Source organism: Gopherus evgoodei, chromosome 17 (genome assembly GCF_007399415.2).
Source record: "Gopherus evgoodei ecotype Sinaloan lineage chromosome 17, rGopEvg1_v1.p, whole genome shotgun sequence".
Lineage (NCBI taxonomy): Eukaryota > Metazoa > Chordata > Testudines > Testudinidae > Gopherus > Gopherus evgoodei.
The window spans coordinates 16,163,052-16,182,007 of record NC_044338.1 but is presented as its reverse complement, the minus strand read 5'-3'; the positions used below and the strand labels follow the sequence as shown (position 1 = coordinate 16,182,007).

Genomic DNA, 18,956 nt, shown 5'->3' with positions numbered 1-18,956 from the left:
TCTGGTGTGTGACCAGCTTAATGTTGCTGAGAGCCAAGGTACATGGCGGTATGTGGCTGCAGCCCTGAGTGAAGAGCAGCGCTGTGGGTGCTGGTGTTACCCCAGAGGGGTGTGATTCCTTCCGCAGCCCCCAGGGTGTTCCAGGGGATAGGGAGTATTCTGTGATACCCCGTTTGGGGGCTCCGCCTACTCCTACGTGTCCAACCAGCTTTGCCGGGTAAAATCCTGGTCCCAGTGAAGCCCAGGGTAAAACTCCCATGGTGCTCTGGGGCTAACCTCAGGTCTGTGGGAGCTGGGGCTGGTGGACGTGGTGTTTCCAGCTACACTGTAAACCTGGATTTACAGTTGGTCGACCCAAGTCTCAGAGCTGTGCCAACATGTCCATATTTGACCACACAGACCTCCTGACTTGGGTCTGCAGCTTGAGCTGCATCCGCATTGCAAAATAAGGCTTGGACCCCAGTCTCAGTGGAATAGGGGCTCTGCTGTCTTCCCCACCGCTACCTCCACCCCTCAGCAAAGCTCTAGGACAAGGCCCTGAGTGCTTTTTGACCTGAGTCAGACTGATTTGTATGTAGACATGGGAGAGGCGCTTGGGGGTCAAACCTGAGCTTAGTGTGTGATGTAGACGTACCCACTGAGGTGAATAACATTCTAGCCCTAAAGGCCTTGTGGTGTTTAGCACTGGTTGCAACGTTCTGTTTAATTTTGTGATAGCGAATCCCACAGGAAAAAGGTCTTTACAGGTATCCTGAGATGACCATGGCTGAGGGCAGGGACTGGCTCTGCCTGTGAATTGCTGTGTCACAAGTAACGACGATGATGCCCTGTACAGGACACACATGCTTGACTAGTGAGTGCTGCTTGGTGTACTTAGGGCATGCTGAGTTGATCCAGTTTAACTGAAGGTGGGATTTTAAAATCAAATTCACTTAAACTGTCCCCAAAGACTGTTGTGTCCATTCTTATTTTCGCTTAAACCAGGCTTATTTAAATACAAGAGCTAGGTGGTATTACGTTTTATTTGCTGAAGCTGATTGGGAGCAGATGAAAGCTAAACCTAATTAAGATGCTCTTAAAACAGAGAAGAGACAAGGCCTTTGCATTGTTTTTACTAAACTGTGTGATGTGCCCCACCCGCTTGTATTTGTTAGATTCATAAATAATGAGTCTGTTACAGCCCCTAGCTACAGACCCTTGGCTTTTTAACTTGGTCAATTGCAGCTCATGCGTTGGCCTGGCGGGTTCAGCCCCTGGTGCATGGGTCAAGCTGACAGCCATTGCTTGTGGACGAGGCTGTATTTTCCAAGAATGGATAAACTTGTTGCTTTGATGAGGGTCTACTGGGGAAATAAGTAAACATGTGGAACACGTGACCAAAAAGGCTGCTGTTGAATCAATTCCTCTTTGTCCAGAGCTTGCCGTCACATGCTGAGCGCTGAACTATCACCGAGTATTTTAGCACAAGGAATGTATTGATCCAAAAGTCTTAACACCTGACAGTCACATTCTCAGTATTCTTCGGTGCCCGAGACCAGGAGTAGATTTGTGAGATGATATTGACTTCAAGGCAACAAGTGCTGGGAAGCAGACAGAGCTCAGAGTGGAATTTGGCTCATGCTCTGTATCCTGCCATTTCGCATACATTTGTGGGGTGGATACTCTTGCACTGGTCTCATCCAAGCAAGAAACTTGGGAAAATGTCTCTGGAGCAAAAGGGAGTCTTCAAAAACTGTGAAAATTGTCAGGCCTTTGCTCTTCTTGTTCAAGTGCTAGGGCTTGCAAAGGAGTCCACTTCTTTGACTGCTGCCCCAGGTTTAAGAAATGTGACTCAGGCAAAGGTTGCCTCTTACAAGCAGAATCCAGCATCACAATGTCACAGTGCTTTGGCAAGTATTCATCAAAGTGTATAGACACACCCTGAACTTTAAGCTTGGGAGCAATCCATGTTCCTCTTCAGCAGAACACCTAAACATATGCTTCAGAAGCGCTCTGCTGAATCAGGCCTCATATGAACAATTGCAACTGGGAAGTCTGTAATTTCAAGTGTGGTATTGGATTGCACAATGTATGTATATGGCTAAAGGAAGTGATACACTGTATGAATTGATTATACTGGTAGTAAGTTGTTGAAATTAAGAATTGAAATATAAATACAGGGCTCACTCATTAAAGTCCATGAAAGCGTTTTATTGACTTCAGTGGGCACTGGATTGGGCCTTTCCTTATATTGGTATGCTAGTATATAGATATATTGCATAGATGGAAAAGCTCTATTGTCTGCTTGACTATGCATAATCTTTGCTAAATGAGAGCATAATGGGTAGTGCAAATTAGGACCTGATCTTGCACCGCTGCTGTTAATCAGGGTTTTGCTGTTCTGTCTAGATAGATACTTATGCAGCCCTCATTACGATAGTACCTGAAATTATTACTGTTCATTTTCACAACACCCGAGGGAGGCAAGATAGTGCTGCTATCCCCATTTTACAGATGGGGAACTGAGACACAGAGGCACTGAGTGATTTGACAGAGGTCACATAGGGAGTCTGTTACAGAGCAGGAACTGAACCCAGGTTTCTGGAATCCCAAGCAAGTGCCTTAACTACAAAAATATACTTCAGTTCACATACCCATTGAAGTCAATGGCTGGTTGGCTATCAGGCTTCAGGTGGTTAGGCTAAATCTCCAAAGCTGCTGAGTGCCCACTGTTCCTGTTGACTTCACAAGGGGCTTTTAAGTGCTCAGCACCCCTGAAAATCAACCTTTGTATGTCAATAGCTGAAAACATATCCCTCCCTCTTGTTTAATTTTTCTCTGCAATTAATATACTCCTCCCACCCCCAATATAAAAATACAGTTAAATCGACCTGAAGGCAAACAGGCAGGCAGAACAGTGACAAGATGATAGGGATGTGGAGCTAGTTTGCTAATCTGCCTCTAAGACATTTTGCTAAGCAAATCTACCACTGAATATTCTATCAGGCTGTGCAACAGTAGCCGAGTCAGTAAAAGGCCTGGAATTGGCCATTCTCAATGTGCAAGCGAATCTGGGGGCTTACGGTCTATGTTGAACACCTGCTAATATTGAATTGTCTTCACCTTCATCCCTACTGTATCCTGACTGATTCTAGTAGTGAGTCAGTCAGGGATTTGCACATTTTGGTAAAATAGCTTTAGAAAATCTTGGAGAAAAATGATGTTTTTTCTGGAGCAGAGTTTTTGGTGGTGGTTCTAAGCTGAATTTAATGATTGTGAGGGATACTAAGCAGAGCAGGGTTTCGAGTTTTGAGTTTGTTTTCATTGCGGCATAATCATTAGGCTATTTGTATTGAGCATTATTCTGATCTGACGTCCTTTGGTTTTGTCCAAATATAAATCTCAAATCTATTGAACCAGATTCAGCACTCAGTTATATTGGTGGAATCAGGGGGTCACTCTGGGGGATCTAACTGACTAGCCCATTGAGTTCAGCTGGGTTACTGCTGACTTACACTGGTCTAAGTGAGAACATAATCAGGCCATGTATGTTGAATTCACAGGCTGTGTGAATTGTAGCCCACTTGGGTTAATTCAACATATTGTATAGGAAATCTTAAATTACAGTGGAGATGCAAAACTTGCCTTGATCATACATCTCCCCTCCCCCATCCCCCACATAATGTATATTTCTAAATAAAATACACATTTATTTTTTTTTTAAGAAAAAATCCGTATCTGTGTGTAGTGTATGTACAGAAACTTGTGCTCCCCTGTTAGGACATAGACTAGTCATCCAGCTAGTCCAGTACCACGTCTCTGACATTTGTTAACCCCAGATGCTGTAGAGGAAGGTGCAAAAAAACCCCCCTGCACTGGACAATTATGGGATCATCTGCCCCAGTGAAGGTTTCCTCCTAAGCACCATTAGTTACAAGTTGCCTAATGCCCTGAAGCACAGGAGTTCACATCCCTTCCAAAAACTCTTGCTTTTTCTAATATTTGGCATGTATTCTAATAGCTGTGGGTAGCCTTGCTCTCCATGTAAATCCTTACATCTTTAGAGAGGGATTTTCAAAAGCACTCCTGGCTGGCTTAACTCTGTTCCCTTGGAAGTCAATGGTACAACTCTCATTTTCTTTGGTGGGGGCAGATTGAGCCAAACAATGAGTCCTTGGCAGAAGACACAGCACTCTCTCCTATCAGCTTAAAGCAGGGGTCCCCAACATGGCACCCATGGGGGCATCTAAATGCGCCTGCGTCCTGGCCGGTGGTCGAGCATCCACAGAAATTTGTCATCAAAAGGCATCGCTGCTGAATTTTGGCAGCATTTCGGCAGATGCTCAACCGCCCGCCAGACGAAAAAGTTGGGGACCACTGGCTTAAAGCATCTTCACCAGAAGCACTAACAGGGACAGCTGCACTGATGCAAGTTTGTGGTGTAGACCTGAAGTTTGTTAAAACTCAGTGAGATTCTCCTCTTTCTTTACATGGATGTTACTTAATTGATGTTTATGGATTTACTCCTGGTTTGCACTGATGTAACTGAGTGGGGACTCAGAACCCAATGGGCTTGGTTACAGGAGTGCTCTGCTGCTAGGATAGTCAGTGTGGGATCTTTATTTTTCCTTATGCCGAGGAAGTATTGAAGTTGGAGCTAGTTTTTTCTCAGTCCCTTGAAAATGCCCCTCTCTTTTGTCTATTTACTGCACTGTACATAAGGATGGAATTTTTTTTTTAAAGCTATCCATTGATAGTTTCTTTACCATGTCTCACGTCTGCTTCTCCTTGTCAGGTCTGAGAAGAGTAGTGTTTCTGAAGACTGTGAACCAGGTGAGCAAGAAATAATTGCTGCTTTCTACTGAAAAAGTGTAATGGTGAGGGACCAAAAAAAAGGCCTAGATACCTTCTAATAAATATCAGATTTCCCCGGGAAGTAGATAAACTCTCCAGTTCTTTGGCTGAGATGATGACATGCCACATGAAATGCATTTGCTGAGCGCACACTCTCCCAGCAATGTGCTGCAGTTATGGCTGTTGTAATGAAACCTTTCAATACAAATGACAAAGGTGTAGCAAACATTACTGCCTATCACGGCTCCCCGTAGTGTATTATGCTTTCCATGGTGTGGGGCTTGGAATCTCTGAATGCTTCCATTGAATAGCTTATAGGAAGAGAGATGACATGGAGAGGACAGTGCCTTCTATATTGTGTATTTTGATGGGCAATAAACAATTCTGTGAATCTCTGTATGAGGGATGTTGTGTGTGTCTTATGTGCACACACGCATGCACACATGCTCCCTCTTTAAAATGAGCCCATCTGAGTGGGAATGCATCGTTATTTAAAAACAAATACAAAAGAGAACAGCAAGAATACCTACCCAGGAGAGTAAGCTGAAGAATGGTGGGAAAAAGCCTTAGAAAATAGACCCGACTCATTCTGTGCCCTGGCGGCCTACAGACTGTGGCTCTGTCCCATACTAGTGGGAAGAGTGAAATACAGTCAAAGATCCTTTCTAGAGAGCTTCCTTTACGCATCCCTGAAACCTTTCTGACATGAATTGATGCTCACGGTACGCCTTGGAAGCAGATAAATGAGTAGGTATTTTTCCCCCTTTCACAGGCAGGGATTCAGAGATACTTGTCCTATGGCCTTTTGGGCAGGCCCTAATGCAACAGAACACTTTGACGATAATGGGTCTTAAACATGTGCTTAAATGTACTGCTGAATTGGAGCCGTATTTACTGAGGCTTCTCTACCAGAAGTTTCCCTAGTTTGTTTCCGATAGAATTTTAAGCCAGAATAGTTAAACTGGCGCAACAGGCTTTGAGCACTCTCTTATTGTGGTTTTAAACCAGGCTTACTTCAGTGTGGTTTGAATTGGTTTAAGATGAAATGAAATAAGCCATTCTTAAACTGAAATAAGAAAATCTGCATAGGGGTTTGATCATTTAACTAAATCAATTTATAAAGTGATTTAAATTAAACTGGTGCAGTTTTTTTTCATATAGACAAAACCTTAGCCTTTCTCTGCCTCAGTTTTCCTATCTGTACAATGGGATTAGTGATGGTTACCTACATGTGCAATGTGCTTTGAGACCTATGGGTGAAGTGCTAAGCACAGTTATTAGAATAGGTTACTGCCTAGAATCTAACATGTGGACAATGAGGATTTTTCCTTCCTGCGCACTGATTTTTCTGGGGCAAAAATCAGTACTTGGTACTGCTAGGGAAGGCAGGGGGCTGGACTCAATGACCTTTTGAGGTCCCTTCCAGTTCTAGGAGATTGGTATATCTCCATTTAATTAAAAATAATTAGTGGCCAATTGTTGTATTTCATGCGCCGATTATTTTTTTCCTCTTGCCAGGTACCTCAGCAGAACTGAGTGGGATCAGACATATCAAAATTGAGCCAGATGAGCTGGATATCATTCAAATCACCGTTCCAGGTAAAATCTAAAACTTTTGAATTGCTCAAAATAACTAGGCAAAGAACATTGGCCTTAGATTGCACTGCGTGAAGGTTTTGCTTTGGGAAAGGCAGGTTGCAGGAAATTGGGATGTCTCCTCATCTCACTGTCTTTTAGGATGAACTTCGCCTCCAAATCCCTTTCTCTTTTGAAAATCAAGTTCCAACTGTGCATCAGAAGTTAGCAGATTTCTTGGGAAGGCCTTTGGGGTAACACAGGGCTTTGCTTTTTCAAGAGTTTGTTCTGTGTCAGTTCATTTTATGCCTTTCACCCTGTCCCTGTCCCACCTCTGGCCAGGCAGGCTGGGAGCAGACTCCTCTGGAGCAGATGCTAACACTGTTCTTTAGGTGATAAGCAAGAAGCACTGAGGTAGAAGGTGACCATTGCCTTCCTCTGTCCCAGTGCTCTCCACCTGAGCCCCAATGAGTATCCCTGTCCCTGTTCACAAAGGTGGGAACTGAGACGCAGAAAGCTAAATTCTTTGTCCCAGGTCACGTATCAAATCCACGCCAGGACTGAGAGTAGAATCCAGATTTTCTGACTCCCAGCCCTGTGCAAAGAAAGCCATAGACTTTCTTGCTTTTAGAGGGAACAAATTGGAAACAGTGGTTGCAGCCTGTTGGGGAAGAATATGGAGTGGGTCTGGAAGGAATTTTAAAGTGACCTCACTTTAAATTGTCTCTCTCGATTTTATTCTGGAGATGAGCACCTTTGGGGTGGATGCACCAGTGTGAAAAAAATGCTGTGCTAGGCTGATCCCTTTAAATTGTGGCCTCCACGTTTCTATAGCACTGTGCATTGGCTCCTGAAGGTGTAATTGGATCATGAGCCTATTAAAAGCTGGTGATCTATCATTGCTTCTGTCTCTCATTAGCTGATAGGCCCTGTAGAACCACTAGTGACGTCTCTGTAGCCTGCATCTGGCTAGGGCTTGTCATTGTACAAGTGAATAAAGAATAGCTCCAAGCAACCAGCTCTAAGGCTACCAAGCTGCCAGTGAGCAATCAGTGATGCACATATGCTAGATAGTCCTCACACACACACACACACACACACACACACACACACACACACACACACACACACACACACACACACACACACGACGTAGCAGGGGCTAGAATTGTTCTCAGTCACACTGGTAGGGTGGGCCACACATTTGCTGCCCCTTGTCTTGGCCTGACCCACCCTAAGAAGGTGTCCTGCTGGAGGGAAGAGCAAAGACTTCAGATCTCTAGGGATTACCTACAATGGGTTCCGCAGGCAGAGCCAGTGAGACTTAATCCTCTGGAACTTAGCGGGGCTGGCAGAAGGCTGAGGTCAGTGAGGGCCCATCAGGCCCGATAAAAAAAAGCTGGCAGCTTTTACAAGGGGCCAGTTCTGGATGAAGCCCGGGACAGGGAAGGCTCACTTGCCTTGTCCTAACCCAAGTAACCTGGCCTGACCAGGCCTCTCACCTTGCTAGGATTTGCTTTGGCTCTCTGTGAAGATATAGTTATGGTCTTTAATGCCCAAGTGGCTATTTTGAGTTTAGATGTAGCTTGTTTTCTGTTAATGCCGGCAGGGGACTAGATGGAGAGCTGATCTGGCCAGAGGGCTAGGCCACAGACGTGCCAGACCATTGTGGTGCTAGAAGGGAAGAACCCCTGAAAAACTGTGTCCTGACACAAGGGGGCAATCTGGTACACTGATGTAATTCCAGATTAACCCCTTTGGCTTTATGGGGGTTACCATGGATTTATAGCTGTGGAACTGAGAGCAGAATTTGATCTCCCATTTTTTCTTTAGCCCTGGTGTTTGGCTATCCCAGCCTATTGAGTGTTGTTTTGGGAAACGTGTGCATGAGTGAATTAGATTGATCAGTTGGGAAAGGGGACAGATAGACAACGCAAGCTGAGTCAGGTGTCATCCAGCACAATAAGCATGTTGTTTTGGAGTAGACAGTGGAGAATGGGCCGAAAGGAGACATGTTGGATTGGACTCAAAGTGGATTCCCTTTGGGGGAGATGATCACCCTGAAAAGCTGCTGGGCTCACAGTCCCTGTTGGGATCCTCTGAAGCATAATGGGTAAATAGTTTCTGAAGGCAGGACCACAAAAATCATCTGATCTGTTTCCTGTTTGTTGTATAAGGTTGGAAGATCTCAAACCTCAAATATTTATATTCCGGACCAGGGCACCAGTGCAGAAAAGCATCCCTGTTCAGGAGGGGTGGCTAAGCACATGCTTGAATCCCATTGAAATCACTGGGACCTAAGCACTTGCTCAAGGTCCAGATCCTGGGCACCTAACACAGATTAATTTCAGTGGAAGATAGGCACCTAAATACCTTTAGAGGATCTGGGCCCAAGTGCTTCTTGCGTTGGGTCCTAGAGTTGTTGAGGAGCCAGTGGTCACAGGCCCTAACGGGGAACAGCAGCGCTGAAAACACTGGGCTCTGGAGAGTAAAGAGGAGCTTCCCTGAGGAAGGCTGTTCCTTGGGCTGGTATTTATAGAGCTGTTATCTTAGCTAGGTAATGCACCAAATGGTAGGAACATCTTAAGGGGTGATTAGTAAGGTGGATTTTCAATGTGTGTTTTACAAGCATTAACTACATAGTAACCTGGAGGGAATTAGAGCAAGAGCATGACTTTGAATGTGTCCAACTGGGAGGTGACGCTCTTGGGTAGAAATAATGCCCATGCTAACCATAGTTCAGATGGTTCTGAATTAGAGCCACATGTGTTAATCTGATGCAACTCCACTGAAGTTAGTGGAGTCACTCTGGATTTTACACCAGTTTAATGAGAGCGGACTCTATCCCATAGTTAATAGAGAGGAAGGAAAAGGATCCGGGTATATTATTAGCTCAAACGTTTTCATTTTCAGCTTGCCATGTAACAGGAGAAAATGCGGCTAATGGCTGCATTAATAGGTGTATTTTATATAAATTTAAGGAAACTGAGTTATTCTACTTTTTGGACACAGATTAGCTGACACTTGGAGTTCAGAGTCCACATAAGATAATAAAAATAGAAGGTAAGCGTAGTTAAATTGGAGGGAGTATTGTTTAGGGCAAGGAAGATGATGAATAAAATGGTGGTGCTCACATAAGAGGAAACATTGATGAAATTTGGATTATTTATCCTTAGAGGAGGTGATTAAGTAGTGACCTGATGGACATATTTAAAGTAGCTAAAGGTTTATTTTAAAATTACATTTGGAGATCTCTTAGAGGGCATTGGAGAGGCCAACACTAGAGGAGATAGGCTTAAATTAAGAGGGCATACATCTAAGAAAAATTTAAGGAGGCATTATTTTTGGAGTGAAGCAGCGAGTTGGCAGAATGGTCTTCCTGAGTAGCAGGTGGTGGAGTCAAGCAGCATTAATTTTTAAGCCAGAATTGGATGTCTAGATACTAAATCAGTATGAAGCCATTGTTGGTCTTCATCCTTTGTGAGGCATATGAAGAAACTTTTTTGCAGATGATGCTATTTTCCCCAATTTGGGAAGGTGGAGTGGGTTTTATAGATGGGTTTCTGATGTCCTCTTACAAGTGTTAAAGTGTATAGGAGAAAGAGAGCAGAGTTGCCATCAAAATGTTCCAGACACAGTGGCCCAGATCCTCAAAGATATTTAGGTGCTTAACTTCCATTTCAATGGGCATTAGATGCCTAAATACTTTTTGAGCATGTGGACCAGTGTGAGTAGTCCTGCTTCTGGTCCTACGTGCCCTTGTGACTGTGTAAGTGCATCCTTTATCAAAGCAACATGCAGAGGCTCATGTTGGGTAGGTTAGTTTTTCATGAATTCTTGTGAATGGACCATAAAGCTCTGAAGTCTGCTTCCAGGGAGAGTGCCTGGGCTGTCAGAACTGTCTTTGGTGCTTTGTTCACAGACCGATCCCCTGGTTCCGATGAAATGCACGACCCAGTGACCAGCCGCATGACTTCAGACAATTCCAACTACATGCTAGAAACAGTAACAGGTAATTAAAAATAAAAAAAATTGCTTGGAATTAGAAAGCTCGGAAATCCTACAAACACCAAAAAGAAATGGACTATAAATTTCAGGCCAAGCTTTACAATAATCAGAGCCTAAAGTCAGGATGCTAATACCACAATTTTACACATCAGTAAGTGTTCTGACCTTTCAAAATTCCCAAGCACCCAGCAGCTCCTATTGACCAGTAAGAACTGCTGGGTGATCAGCACTACTGAAATTGGGTCACTCATTCGGGAGCACAAATACGGAAATAGGAGCCTAAGAGGCTTCTGTCACTAAAAGTCTTGGCCTAAACATGTAGCCTTGTTGCTCTGAAGCCGCCTTAACTGTGTCCAGTAGAAAACACGTTTGAGAATCCAAAGGCGAAGTGTGTCAAATATTTGTTTGTTTTTTTCCCCATGGCATATTTAGATATTGTCATTGTTATTTGCATTACAATAGTGCCAAGACTGGGATCCCACTGTGCTAGGTGCTGCACAGAGTAAGGGACAGTTCGCTTGGACTCATCTAAAAATAGATGTAAGCTCTTTGAGGCAGGGAGTATGGTTTTTTTGGTGTTTCTGTACAGCGCCAAGCACCGTGGAGCTCCTAGGTGCTGCAATAATACCAATAATAAATAACCGTAATAACGAAATAGGCAACAGGTGGAGGGGAATCGGAGGGACTGAGGGGAACATTCCACAGGGGCGAAATGGATGCAAGATATCATGCCCTAAGCCCCATTAGGTGGAGAAGACATACTGCTGGGAGGGAAGGCCCCCTAGTTTTCATGGCATATGTGTCTGGCAATTTGCAGAAACCAGAAGGAATTGTAATGAGCACTGTGTGAAAGGCAGAATAAGATGGGGGTGGGGGGAAGCCGTTGAATCAAAAGCACAGTCAGCAAGGGCCTTTCCTTGAGGGTTCTGTTTGTAACAAGAAAGCAGAACCATTTAATGTCACCGAGAGAGACTAACGAGAAAAGGTTGTTGCCTGGACTCAACCTAGACCTCTTCTGACCTTCCCCAAAGGCAGCTCCCTACAGCCTAGGTAGCCCCTCTTATAGCCTTTGCTCTGGGGACCTGTGAAAGGGGATGTGAATCTGAACCGAGATAAACCCCTTGCTTGCTGGGGACCAGACAGTGCTCTAACAGACTGTCGGAAAGGTGGATCAGAAGGCATGTCCTGTGTCACTCAGCTTTGTGCTCTGTTGGCTGAAGTGGGGGTGGGAAGGCAGTCCCCAAACTTCTCTGCTTAGTGTTGTTCTGTTCTCTGGGAAATGCTGGCTATTCACTGGACTGTTTTTCCCAGCATAGGAGGAATATACTCCGCTTAGCTAGCTAGCGCATCTGGCTGTATCTTCATCCTTCATTCTAGCCTCAAGCAAATTCTCATGCCTGCTCTTTGAAGTGTCTTGGGGAACGTTGACCAATTTATGCAAGAGAAACTGCTAAACCTTTGCTTTCCTTCCAGTTTCAGATAAAGAGCCCAGCCAGGACTTAAGACACGAAGAAAAACCGATGGAAGGTAAGAGTGAATTTGTAATAAAAACAGGCCAGCTTATCCTCTGATAATCTCAGGTTTGTTTAAAGCCTGATGAAAACAGCTGTATTTTATTTTATTATTGATTTGTGTGATCAAAGGGCCCAGTCAGGGACCAGGGCTCTCTTTTGCTAGTGCTGTACAAACAGAGAACAAAAAGACAGTCCCTGTCCCAGTGAGCTCCCAATCTGAGTATAACACAAGAGAAAACCAGTGGCTGTAGACAGACTGCATTGGGTGGACCTTCTAAATTCTTGGCAAGGTAATTAGCTTCCCAGCCACCCTGTTCAGAAGCGCATCTCTGTATTTCAATGACTAGATCGTCAGATTGATCCTGATTTGGTTGTATATCAGTGTCACTCCATTGACATTAGTGAAATCACTCCAGTTTCTACCAGCTGAGAATTGATCCCAGCAAACTTACTTGCCACAACAGTGGTATCAGCCATAGGCACCAACTTTCTCTGGCACCGGTGGGTGCCTGCATCCCCTCCACCTTTTCACTACCCCTGGCCCTGCCCTGACTCGACCCCATCACCGCCCCTGGCCCCACCACCATTCCAACCCCATCTTCAAAGTCCCTGCCCTAACTCCGCCACCTCCCTGCCCCTATTAGATCCCTTTTCCAAATCCCCACCCCAACCCTGCCTCTTCCTCCAGAGCGCTGCGTTCCCCCTCCCTCTCTGCCCCATGAATCAGCTGTTTTGCGGTGCAGGCACTGTGAGTGGGGGAGAGAGAAGCAGGATGCAGCAGTGCGCTCATGGAGGAGGCGGAGGTAAGCTGGAGCCGGGGGGGGGCGGAGGGCCATGGAGAGCAGCACCCACCAATTTTTTTCCGTGGGTGCTCCAGCCCCAGAGCACCCACAGAGTCAGCACCTATGGTATCAGCTGCAGGTTTGGGGGTTATTTTTTAATTATAAATTGCAGTGATGCACTGTCTGATTAAATCCTTTACTGTTGGTAGTCTGTCACAAGTCATGTCACTAAGAGCTGATTGTGTGCTCACTGAGGTTAGTAGCAAAGCTCCCATTGACTTAACTGATGCAGGAGCAAGCCCTGAATTAGCAGAGGCTGTACAGCTCCCCAAAGTGAGAAGTGTTGGCCAACCCAGTCAGCTGTTCATCTGGCCACAGAGTAGCATGGAGGTTAGTAGTGAAGGCGAGGCGTGCCTTCCTGAGTGCCGCTGGACCAGAGACTAAATGCAACAAAAATGGAAACAACTCTTCAGAGTTTGGAGCACATCTTCTCTGTGTTGTTTCAGTGTTGTGTCATAGGCCTGTTTAAATCTACGTGGTCCAAACATGAAGTTTTCTGGCTTGGAAAATGAGTCATGTGTTGGTGTGAAGGGAAAGAGATTGAAAAATGGAGAGATTACGGAACAATGTGAGAATGGTGTGAACTTTGATTCAGGTCACGTGTGCCTTGTATCGAACATCACCCCTTTTTATTTTCCTGAATATGGCGGAGTTAATTCTTGAGGACTTGATAATTATCCATACAGTTTATTCCAGTCTATGTAATAATATTATTTGTCAGAGAAGCAGCATGGTCTAGTAGGTACAGCACCGATGAGTGAGTCAAGAGACCTGTGTTCTAGTCCCAGGTTGGCCCAGACCTACTGTGTAACTTTGGGCAAACCACTTCCCCTCTGTACTTCTGCTTCACCTCCCACCCTTTGTAGGTCTTGTCTATTTAGATTGTAAACATTCTGGGACAGAGATTGTGTCTTCTCTGTGTATGTACGGCACCAGCACAGTGGTGCCCTGATCTCAGTTGGGACCTGTAATACAAACTAGAATAATAAATATATGGCATTGCATCTTTTTGAGTGGGTTCATTTTGATCCCATTGTTCCTTTCTAATTATCTCCAAAACTGATGTTTTCCTGCATAAGAACTGCCATACTGGGTCAGACCAATGGTCCGTCTAGTCCAGTAGCCTATCTTTTGACAGTGGCCTGTAACAGATGCTTCAGAGGGAATGAACAGAATAGGACAATTTCGAGTGGTCCATCCCCTGTTGTCCAGTCACTGCTTCTGTAAGTTGGAGGTTTAGGGGCACCTGGAGCATAGGGTTGCATCCCTGACCATTTTGGCTAATAGCCACTGATGTATCTATCCTCTATGAGCTTATCTAATTCTTTTTTTAACCCAGTTATGCTTTTCATCCCATGGGAATGAGTGCCATAGGTTGACTGTATGGACTTTATGGCTAAAAAGGAAAGGACGGAGCCATCTTTTAACCCCTCTTAAATAGTTAAATTGTTGGTAAATTGACTTTTTTATCTGAATTTTTAACCTGATACTCTGTGGATGAGATATTTTTAAACCATTACCTGTGTTTGTGCCTGAGCTTATGGTACTTTTGTTCTGCTGCCATTAGTCAGCAAGAGGAACTCAGCTGAACCAACAGTATTGGGCTGAGTGAATAATAACAGCAAGAAATCCTGCTGCCGTAAATCTGACGAAATCGACTAGTAGCATGTCCGGAAAGAAACAAGCCATTTTAAAATAACAAGATACTTGTGAAAGTAGAGAGCTGATAGGAATGAAAACCACGACACTTCCCACCAGGTGTGACAATGTCCTACAGTTTAACAGAGAGATGAAAGGATATCAATAGATATTCATCAGTAGAAAAATAAAACCACATGGGAGAAATAAATTATATCGCCATCAAGAAAGAGACAGATGCAAAACCATGTGATTGAGGAATCCTTCCTACCCCTCTGTGATTCCATTCACATCCCGCAGTGCTATGATCTGACGCAGTACTGCCGCCTCTGAAAAACACCTGGCCTGTCAATTTGTAGCACTGAGTCCCTGATGTTGCCCTAGGGCTGAAGGTGACTGGGAAAACTCATCTTGCCTGGGAGCTGAGAGGAGCTTCACTGGTCACAAGAGCCACTCGATCTTTTCTCACCTGTGAGGCTTGCCAGTGACTCTTCATGATGTCACTCCCCTATTCCTGGTGCGGATGGAGTTGGGTGGCAGCTGCTGCAAGGAATGGCACTGGCTTTAAAGGAGCAGAGGGTTCAGAGGGCCTCTCCGGGTCAGTGGAGAATAGGGCTGTCCCAACAGCTTGATTGTACGTCCCTGGGGTTAAAGGCGGTTTATTTGTCCGTGTGTTTCTCTTGTTTTCCAGATGGCCTAGGTGACGTGTTAGGTCATTTGAGGAAACAAGTTGAAACTTTGTTCAACACGCGATATGGTAAGATGTTCATTAACCATCGTTCTTATTGCTGAGCGCCAGTGTCTGCCTTAGGGAGCTCAGAACGTAGCTAATTGTTCAGAGCTGTCACCTACTATTTCCAAACCGATTGTTGACTGAACGTGAAGTCTAATTGGTTCATTTGCTGTCTGCTGGGCTTACAAATGCATTGGGATTCTCACTGGACCTTGCTATTGCAACTCTTCCTCTTGATTTCCTGAAAAAAACCTCTCTAGCTGGCTACTACCTGCCTATGAGTTGCCTCAGTGACCCACAAACTTTCTACCATAGTGGAGAAGAGCTGGAGTATTTTCCTTTTTCTCTTGTTTGAAAATGTCACGAAGCCTTTTCAGTAAGATTGCCCTGGAGTGTGCCAAGGTATTGTGGGGGTTGGAAAAGGTTATCAGTGGCGTACTGCAGGATGGTCCAGTGGATAGAGCACTGGATTGGGAGCTAGGAAACCTGGGTTCTGTTCCTACACAGTGTATCCTTGAGAAACTCATTTGAGTCCAGATTTTCTAAAGTGCTTCCTACTTCTCCTGGGAGAATGCCATTCACTTCCACAGTGTCCCTCACTCAGTAAAATAGGGCTCTGCTCTGCCCATTTTAACAAACTGTGTGGAGATCTCTGGGTAAAAAGACCAATGAAAAGCTGCGAAGCATTTTTGTGTGTTTTTATTTCCGTGCAGAAGTTTGTAGCAGATCTTGATTGAGTTTCGGGTGAACTTGGGGCACACTTTTTGTGAGAGCTGAAATGTACTTAAAAACTAAATAAACACAGAGAGAGAGGGAGAGAGAGAGTGTTAACCACTGAACAGAAAACAAGAGACATGGAAAATTTACAAGAACCTTTTGAGAATAAACCAAGTTTTCTGGGCCTGTCACAACCAGAATTCAAGGTTCTGTGTTTCTTGCACAAGGGCTGATGTCACAAACACCAGAAGCAGAGCAGGGGAGCTGTATCCCTTAAGCTGCTATGGGCAAGTTTTGCTGGAGAAACACCCTCCATTGAGCTGAGGTCTTGTCAGTTAAAAGAAAGAGGAAATGGGATTCCAGATGTGTTTAAAAGTGTACTTATTTATTATGTTAAAGCTATGTATTTAGAAAGTTCCACGTTAAGTGTGGGCAGCTTTAGATCAGAAGGAATCTTTCAAACAGGAAGAGCTTTCTAGGATGGTTGAAACAAATTGGTTTGCCATTGTTCTGTAAGACTGAAATGATCTGTAGAGAAGTTCTGTTCCTGGTGACACTAGTTTATTAAAGAGCTTTAGTCTTAACAATAGGTTTCCAGTGGGAACTGGATTACTCCGAGGTTTGGCAGTCAGTAGAGCCTGTCAACTTCAAATCTTTAGCTCATGTTCAGCCCAAGGTTTGTGGGGTTTTTGTTTTTGTTTTTTTGTGGTTTTTTTTTTGTTTTTTTATTTTTGTTTTTTGACAAAAGCTGTTGCTCTGTGATGGCTGTTCAGCCTATTGGCTGGATTTTCAAGAGAGCTGAGCTCCCAATGAATACAATGGAGAAATCCCCACTTTCTCCGCAGAGAAGGATGAGGGGGAGCTGCTGTGAGGCAAGCGCTTTTGAATCTTGAGCCATGTGTGCAATGAGCTTGTGTCTTCAGTCCGGTTCCTAGTGGACGAGTGTCCTCATCACAAAAGCACTGCAAGCGTTGTCACTAACTATCACCCTTGGCACTTGCCTCAGTGGAGTTGCCGAGAGCTGCACTCTTGACCTTCAAAGTTGTCTCTCCCCATCAAAGTTAAGGCATCTTGGTGGGGCATATTAAAGATACACGGAGGATTCCAGTCACCAGGCCTGTCAGTCCAGTGCCTTTCACCAGCATTAAGTTCTCCCAGACCACCTCTATAACAGTAGAAAGTTACCTAAGACCACTCTAGAACTTAGATCTTGGCTGTGTATAGCCATGGCTTGGCCTGTGTAACCCGATGGTGAGTGCATGTGATATAGTCAGTTCTGTGCTGGTCTGCAGAGGATAGGAGTCTGAGACAGCCCCAGGTGGGCAGCCTGGGCTCTTGAGCTCAAGTTGTGGCAGGTTGTGCATTTAGCTGTAGAGGTCCCCAGTTCAAAAGCTGGTGTGTTGTTCAAGATGGCCCAGGGGGAGGCCTGTAACACACCCCTCCAGAGGATTAAATTTGCACAGCACTGTCAGAACTGTCACAGTATGGTGATTCTGTGTGCAGTTCCTCCTTCTGTTTCAGAAATTGAGCAATTGCAGAGAGAGGGAAAGCTGTGTGGATACAGACATGGGGGTCCCTGTTGCTTTAAGAGAGTATTTCCCAACGTTTTCAGGAACAAGTACATTGTTGAGAGGCCGGTTACACGTTACGTTTAACAAGCAAATTCAGAAGACAATCCAGGATCGTTAGTAGACTTTTCTCTTCTTTCCATAGGGTGCTCTACAGTCTGTATGACTCAGGTTCATAAAGACACTCCCATGAGAAGTGTGTGTGTGTGTGTGTGTGTGTGTGTGTGTAAACCTCCCCCCAAAACATAGGGTGTGATGTCAGTTTTACTTGGGCCCAACTTGAAGGCCAAATGAACTAATGAGATTTGATCCTTACTCAGCTAAAGCCATGGGAATTTCGGAGCCTGTGAAAGTCCCCTACGCCAAGTTCCTGATGTACCCAGAAGACCTGTTTGTGGTGGGTTTGCCTGAAGGCATCTTACTCAGGCGTCCTAATTGCTTTGGGATAGCAAAGCTGAAAAAGATACTGCAAGCTAGCAACAGCATCCAGTTTGTCATTAAGAGGTAAGGCAAGGCTGGTTAACCTCTTATTGGTACAGTATCTGCAAATCTCTCGGGGAGGCTGCACCTTATGCTACTGTTTGTGCTTTTACTTCTAAAGAAGAGTCCTGTGTCTCGGGGGGGGGGGGGGGGGGAAGGAGGAGTGGCACTGCCTGGCTCAGAGGATTTGTAATAGAATACAAAGCCTATCACCTTCAAGTGCCACTTAGGTCATTGCTATTGGAGTCCAAAGTCATTGCCTGGAGGGAAGAGCTGACTGCAGAACTTCCCTGGAAGTGTGGATCGATGCACTTGAATTTGCAGGGTGTGAGCTATGTGGCAGTCTTGTGTTTATATAAGGCCTTTCCTCCAGAGTTACAACAAAGCCATGTACAGACTTATCGTATAAAACTATTTGTATATACGTATAACCTGCTGGCTGAGTATGTTAGGTCTCCATCTACTGGCTGGTGCATAGAGGATAAAGGCCTGCTGTTGCTGCCAACTGATGGATTGTTTCTTTGGCTCTGACACTAGACAACTGTGCTTTTAGTGCTGAACATCCCAGGGTCCAGCTCCACTAGTAACAAGGATGTGTTTGAGGGTGGGGGGACTGTGACACACATACACATCGGTTTTCAGTCGCAGCTAAAATAGAGCAACTGTTAAAGCAGCCAACAGCAACATAACACAGCAACATAACACAACAACGTAGGCCAGGAAGGAGAGAATAATCTTGTACCCAGTAGAAACTGCAGTTATAATTTGTCCATAAATGCTGAGGTCAATGCTGAGGAAAGCACCACAGGATCATCTTTGACCACAAATGGGCAGAGGGTTGGTTTTACATCTCATGACAGGCTGCACCTCCAGCAATTGAATGCTCCATAACACTATGCCAGGACATTACGGCAGTGTGGAATTACATGGAGGAAATCACTTTACTGCATCAGCAGCAAAACTTCTGCAGCACCTAAGATTTTCAGAACTACCCAGGGGAATTAGATTTTATAACCCCCATTAATTTCAATGGCAGGCTGGCATCTAA

General features: G+C 44.8%; 1 protein-coding gene across 7 annotated transcripts in view; it reads left to right on the top strand.

The window, feature by feature from the left end:
• GTF2IRD1 (GTF2I repeat domain containing 1) overlaps positions 1–18,956 on the top strand; it is a 174,384-nt gene that overhangs the window by 111,852 nt on the left and 43,576 nt on the right. For 6 of the 7 annotated variants that reach the window (XM_030536774.1, XM_030536775.1, XM_030536778.1 and 3 more), the window contains 6 exons: positions 4,775–4,812; positions 6,352–6,432; positions 10,331–10,420; positions 11,890–11,943; positions 15,102–15,167; positions 17,749–17,932. In XM_030536774.1, coding sequence (XP_030392634.1) covers positions 4,775–4,812; positions 6,352–6,432; positions 10,331–10,420; positions 11,890–11,943; positions 15,102–15,167; positions 17,749–17,932 — 513 coding nt within the window. The remainder of the gene's footprint in view (positions 1–4,774; positions 4,813–6,351; positions 6,433–10,330; positions 10,421–11,889; positions 11,944–15,101; positions 15,168–17,748; positions 17,933–18,956) is intronic. The other variant, XM_030536777.1, reaches the window with a different exon arrangement.